Genomic DNA, 6,942 nt, shown 5'->3' on the forward strand with positions numbered 1-6,942 from the left:
CCGGGAGGGAGTCTTATGGAAAGAAGCAATCATCACATGATCTAATACACCAAAGAAACCTGGAGACCAACTACTAAGGTAGTCACAGGCATACTGATCACACATCCAAACTCACTGACTATTTAACGCTAAAGAGAATATGCACAAGTGAATGTAGCCCAAAAAAGTTAACAAACAGCTGGTGAATCTGTGGCTCAAGTTTCATGTTTCTGCTCTTTCCCTTTCTCTGTGTCGTCCCTGTAGAAAAGAACACATACATGGGACTGAACATGCTGGTGGTGTGTGTATATGAAGGAAAATATCCCGACGTGTTCTCTTTTGACAAAGTTAAGGTCCCTTACACAGGCAGACGGCTCTTCATGATTTCCACATAACTTGCAAGCACAAGTACTGACTGACTTTGTTCTAGACTATGTTTTCAAGGATGTTTGTATAGCACACAGTTTTGTTAGACAGTGTCCCTTCCAGAACAAAGATCAGGTTTGTTTACTTTCCAATTTAATAAAGATGGTGATTCCCTCTAGGGCTGAAGCCCATCATGAAAGACTTGGGTTCCATAAGCTCAAGGTCCTCTCCTGCCCCGAAATTCACTACATTCGCAGGTGTCAGCTGGCCAGCTCATCAGCACAAGCTGATACTCTGGCAATTCTATTACAGTACTAAGCTGCCCACCTGTGACCTGGGAATCCCATGCCTTCTGCCATTATCTGTGAAACTGCGGCAGACTAAGCCTCACAGTTACTGACAAGCAGTTTTGGCCATTTTAAGTAAGACCTGTCATTTCCAATTACTCTTCAAGGAGTTACTGTACATAAAACCTAACTTAGATGACACAACTGCCTGATATCAGCATGGTGGGTGTATATTTGTATACGTATCAATGTATAATTACCATGCATTTCTTAAAGTTGTGCTCATAGTATGTTTACAAACTATTTCTTCCACCCAAGTTCTCTGCTTAAAGGTAAAATCAAAATCCATCACTTATCTCCATCCTCTCCCTATCATTTGCTAAGACATTAACAGGTCTCTATTTCAGGGCTGCGCCACTAAAAAGTAACTGGATATATACATCTCAGTGTAAAGTGTGCTTACAGAAGTTATCTCTGTAAGGCAACTAAAAACATTACTTCTCTCTTAAAAAATACTTATGAGTCGCTCGATGTTTTGAATTACGTATTTATTATTACCTACATGTTGTAACTTATTAGCTAATCATTTTCTTTGCAGAAAGCATAAGTTATTATATTATAGTTGTCCTTCAGTAAACGAGTGGGATTGGTTCCAGGACCCCAGCAGATACCAAAATCTCAAACTGCTTGAGTCCCTTATGCTGCAAAATGGTGTGGTACAGTCAGCCCTCTGTGTCTGCAGATATAGGACCCACGGATATGGAGGGCTAACAGTAGCTGCTTTTGATGATGGCAAAGTCATTAAGTTCACTGGAAATCATTACAGAATTTGAGCTCTTTTTAAACTATTAGAAGAGGTCATTAGAGATTAAAACAATTGTAAATGAAGCTGATTAACTGATAAATGTTAGCAATATAAGAAATAGAGAAACTGTCAAAATAATGGAAGCCCATGATGCATCAGAAATGCAAATCATATACTACTAAGAAGCTAAAATCTCCCACAAATCCGTATCACTTAACATGAGGATTCAAAAGTCACTTAACGTGACTATTTAATGTAATTTAGGAAACTAACCATAAAAATCTCCCGTCAATTTTCTGTGCCTATTTTATTTCTCTTGACTATATTCTTAAAGAATATGACAAAACTAATTATTTTTTGATGAATGAAAATGTCTTCATGAAGAAACAGATATATACCTATATATGTAGACACACATACACAAATCCATGAATACCAAATTCTTCCATGATGTAACATCTCCTCTTGGGAAGTTCTCAAGCAGTGTGAGAGTCTGGAACTCCCAGTGTTTCATAAGAAAATAAGTAATGGACAATTTATTCCATGAACTATGTAATTTACAATTACCATAAAGTCAGTTTATTTAGCAAAACAATTAATTTGAAAAAACTTTTATCACATTTTAGGATCTCATTATCATGTGTATGCTTTTCATTTAAATGAGGACTACATAATAGCAGGTACCAAATTACTGATCATTTGTTATGTTCTAGGCATTGCACTGAACGCTTTAAACACAGTCTTATTTAATCCCAATGACAGCCCTGAGATGTAAGTATTATATGTGTATTTTTAAACAAAAGAACTAAAATTCAGGGCAGTTAAGTGGCTTGATGTCAATTAGATAGGATATGAATTGTAACTGGACCACCGGTTTTATTCAAAAATCTATGGTGGTAACCATCACTGTCATGTTACCTCCTTAAAAGCAGCTAGTGTCCAATTCCTGATTCTAGGTTCAACTTTAGATTTCCACTTGGATTCCCCTGAAAAAAAGAATACACCACCCATGCCAAGTCAACTATTCCAGTACTTATGTTTGTAATATTTATTGTAGTAAATTAAGTTCCAGCTGTTATATTTTTCTGGTTCACTGGTGTCAAATCTCATACTGGGCATCAGGTTCTAAACTAAGCAAAAAGAAAAAAAAAAAAAAAAGCAGCAGCCACATGTGGTCAAAACAACTCTGGAATATTCCTAGAAAAGTAACACACTTGTGACCAATCACTTCCCGATACTTCCAGTAAAGAATGTTTTTCTTCCAGTACTGGAAGAGATCATAGTTTCTGAACTGAGTACCAGATACAAAACTAGACTACACTTCAGAGATATGCATGCTCATTTAGTAAACTATTAAAACTTCAACTATTTGTATTTTGCTCTTGTCCTTAAATATGTGTAATCTACAATATCACCATGCAGTGGTATTAGACTCTCCTATATAAGAGAAATAGAAGTTTTGGAAGACATCCTTTTTAAATCCTCGACAATTTTCTCCCTAATTTTGCATTTTTAAAATGTCTTTTATAAAAAATATTTAATGGAAACAGATGTTATAATTTATAATTACACTAAATTAACAAATGTCACATGTTAAAGTAGCCTTACAATTGGAGATGCTAAGATGTTTTGAAGATGTACACTTTTTAGACTTCTTTTGGGGGCTTTTTTTCTTTCAATTGAAAGTTACCATGCTCACAGTGATCTTTCTAGGACATAAATCATCGGAATTTCCACATAGTTCCTCAATGTTTTTACTGCCAGTTCTACTCCGGTAATCTACACACAAAAAAACTTTTCAAATCTCCTCCCTTTCTCAAGAAAAACTATGAATCTAAGAATTGTGTATAAATACCAAACGCTAGGGAAAAAATCGTTATATTTGCAAATACAGTCTTAATTTAACAATGGTTCTTCACCAAACCTCTTACCAGAACACCACCAAGAATTTCGCTAAGGCCTATTTTCACGTTAAAATAAAAAAGGGAATAAGTTAATATTGAGTTCAGAGTTGTTTCAGGCAAAGAGTAAAGAGAATCAGAATTATTTCGTATGTGAGGCTGTTTTTTCACTCTTTCTACCCAGCTATCAAGAAAGTTGTGGTAATACGTGAAACCCAAATTAGAGCCACGTGTATGTAAATAAAACTTCACCAGGAAAAACCATTTTGAGTTAATATGAAGAGATACTCTCACTAAAATGACGTACAATTAGAAACCTTACATTTCCAAAATAATTTTTTTTCTGATCCTACTAGATCAACCATCTAAGGCAGAGATGGATAACTGAAATTCACAAATAACTCTAAAACTACTTTAAACACAGTTACTTCAATCCTCGCCCTCATCAGAGTTACTACAGGACTAAGATTGAAATCAGGTGATCTGAATCTCACAAATTTGCGCAATCTAAATAACGTGAGAGTATTCACACAATTATACCTTCAGTTTAACATAAAGAAAAATATACAGCTTTAAAAATGCATAATAAAATACAGAATAACTTTAAACACCGTCTCAATACGTTCTGTTGCCTCCTGAAACGGATAACGAAGGGAGCAGGGTAATGAACACAAGGGACAAGTCGTTTCTGTAGGTCTGAAATACCCCTAAAGGGTATTTTCACGTCCAAGACACCCCTTTTTACTGACTGGAGGGCCCCGAACCTCTGCCTTCAACTAGGGGTCAAAAGAGCCCCGTGTCTGAAAGGTGTGAAATACTAAGAGCACAAAGGACGATACTTCGTTGTTTTTTGAGAAAGCACTGGGTAACCCCACTTTTGAGACTGTGAGGCCCAAAGGACTCGCGCAAACGCCTCCCACTCGCTCACCAAAACAGCCAGCACCCCAAAACAGCCATCGCCCACGCCTGGCGGCCCGGCTGCCTAGCAACGCGGGGAGGCTGCCTAGCAACGCGGCCCGCCCGCCCGGGCCAGCCCGGTCCCTCCCGGGAATGCCCAGGGGATTCACGGTACCTCTTTCTTCTTCTGTCCTCCACCGAGCTGGATGCAGAGAAGCAGCAGGAGGAGGAGAAAGGGGAAGCTCCCGGTGGGCAGATACCGCGGCCGCCGCCCCGCCTGCCTCCGGCGTGAAGGAGCGCCCCTGGCACCCATCGCCGCAGGGCAGTGTCTCCTCCACGCTCGGTAGCCGTGCGCGCCCAGCTCCTACCGGCGCCCTACACCTGCCAGGCCAGCCGCCGGGAGCCCCCTGCCCGTGCCCCCGTGGGTGCCCGCGGCCGCGTCAGGGAGCCGGGAGGCAGCAGAGGACGCCAGGGAGGAAGCTGAAGGAGCATCCGGTTCACCGGGAGAGGAGACCTGGAAAGGCCCGGGATGGGGCAGGAAGTGGGCGTGGCCAGGGAGCTTCCGCGGGCGCCGCGCCGCGCCGCGCTCTTGGCCGGAGTCAACCCGGAGACCCTGACCGCCGAGAGCACGCTTCTCCACCTCGGTGATCTGAACCGTAGCCTGTCCTGCCACTGAAACCGGTGCCAGGTCCCGGGAATATGCGAGGGTCCTGTTTATCCAACACTTTACCTGGAACCAGGGATAGACATAGTTGCCTTCTTCAATGATGGAGAAGAGCTTTGAGGAATTAGTAAGGATCTGGCCCTTCTAGCTAATGGCAGTCTGATTTCATTGGGACGTTTTTACTCAAACGTAGTTCAAAGAATTGAATGATATTGTGATAACAGACATCGTCTATTCCTGTCTACTTATTGTGAACATAGTTTCTTAGTACTTAACATAAACAGAAATTTAAAATAACAAAGTGATGCTGAATATTCTCATTCTAGCAATAATTAATATTTATCCACAGATGCATAAACTTATTTTTTAAAACTTTATTTCTACAAGTAATGTCTTCCCAATGCAATTTTGCTTTTCCTGTTTATTACTGTTTTCTCAAATTCGTAACATGTTATTTTGATCAATTGGGTACTACTAATAACTAATGATTTTGCAGAGAAGAATGACTTTCAAGCATAAAAAAATCAATGAAAGACTTCCAAGCATAAAAATTGTATATTAGGAATAACATTCTATCAGATTACACTGCCTGTGGGAGAGTAAATTGGTTTAACCACCTTGAAAAACTGTTTGGCAGTATCTGCTAAAGCTAAATGAACTTACCCAAGACCCAAAACTTCCACATAAACATATAGTCACCACCTGACATGTCTAAATTTGTAAAGCAGCTTTATTCATAAAAGTCTGGAAAAGACTTTTCCTGAGCCGGAAAGAGACCAAATATCCATCAACAGTAAAATAGAGAAATAATTTGTGATATAGGAACACTATACATCAATAAAAGCAAATGACACATACATAATATGGATGAATTTTACAGCATAAAATCCAGACACAAAACTAATATATTGGGGTTTGTAGAAATAAACGAAGATCAACCAAATGAGAACAGGCAAAAGCTATTTATTCAGAGCTTGCAATAGCAAGTGAGTCAGCTACCATCACCTGTTTTTGGGCAAAGACTCAAAGGCAGGCAGAAAAGTAGCAAACAGTAGTAGCAGAAAAAAAAAAAAAGAGGAAGGCTTCAGGTGTGCTGTGATTGGAGACTGTTGACATGAGGGGAGCTGCAGGTGGGCTAACTAGAAGGGGGGCACCTTATGTGACTGTCTAGAGGTGCTTATTTGGCTTTCTCTACTTTGTCTTAAGTTGGACAAAGGGACAAAAATTAGGGAAGCTGTCAGTTATTAATCAAGTCCTGGCCATTTGGGATCAATTATTACAGAAGTTATTGTTTGGTACCATAGATTGTTATTAGAGATAGCAGTTTAACTTCCTATTTGTCCAACTTATAGCAGCCTGGCTTATTGGGTCATGATAGATAAGGGGTTGATTTCCTGGGCAGACTGCTGCAGGTTGTGGATCCAATCTCTACTTTTGTAAATGATCTGGCCATTTTTGGTTATTATATTTATTATCACAGATTAGAAGTCAGGAAGTGGAAGAGGACCCAACAGATAATCCTGGGGTGCTAAAAATATTTTATGACCTTTCTCTTGATCTGAATGCTGGTTATTAGATGAGTGTGTATTCTCCTTAGAAATGTGTTGAGCCAGAAACATGATGTATTTGTGTGTTATATTTCAATACAAAATTTACTTTTTAATAAAGAATTTTATGAAAAGCATATATTTAAAATCACTCAGAGGCAACAGAATGCCAATACAAGTTCAGGAGGATAAAAATATAAGATAAAATATTCAACTGTTAAAAAGAAGAGCTCCTTTTTTTTTCTTAGTTTATTAATGGATAGTAATGACCATCCTTTCCATACTTTGGAAATATTTAAAAGAATGCCATGACTTTTATTTTTTAAATGTCAGTATAGCTTGTTGGAAATTTTATTCTCTGCAGCTATAAAACTTATGATGAAAATTTTTAGATATTTGCTTTAAAATGAACAAAAGGGTATCTAGTCTTCCATATTCTTTTAGAGGGATGTTATCAAAGCATTTTGAGGACCACATTCTGTACATTCCTGCCTCT

At 38.9% G+C, this 6,942-nt stretch overlaps 1 protein-coding gene across 8 annotated transcripts in view; it reads right to left on the bottom strand.

Moving 5' to 3' along the window:
• TUSC3 (tumor suppressor candidate 3) overlaps positions 1-4,736 on the bottom strand; it is a 174,439-nt gene extending 169,703 nt beyond the window's left edge. For all 8 annotated transcript variants that reach the window (XR_009047754.1, XR_009047752.1, XR_009047753.1 and 5 more), the window contains exon 1: positions 4,411-4,736. Coding sequence is in view for 5 of the 8 variants with exons in the window: in XM_057697255.1 (XP_057553238.1) it covers positions 4,411-4,548 (138 nt within the window). In the remaining 3 variants the exon portion in view is untranslated. The remainder of the gene's footprint in view (positions 1-4,410) is intronic.
• Positions 4,737-6,942: the final 2,206 nt, after the last annotated feature.

Source organism: Hippopotamus amphibius, chromosome 10 (genome assembly GCF_030028045.1).
Source record: "Hippopotamus amphibius kiboko isolate mHipAmp2 chromosome 10, mHipAmp2.hap2, whole genome shotgun sequence".
In the NCBI taxonomy this organism is placed as follows: Eukaryota; Metazoa; Chordata; class Mammalia; order Artiodactyla; family Hippopotamidae; genus Hippopotamus; species Hippopotamus amphibius.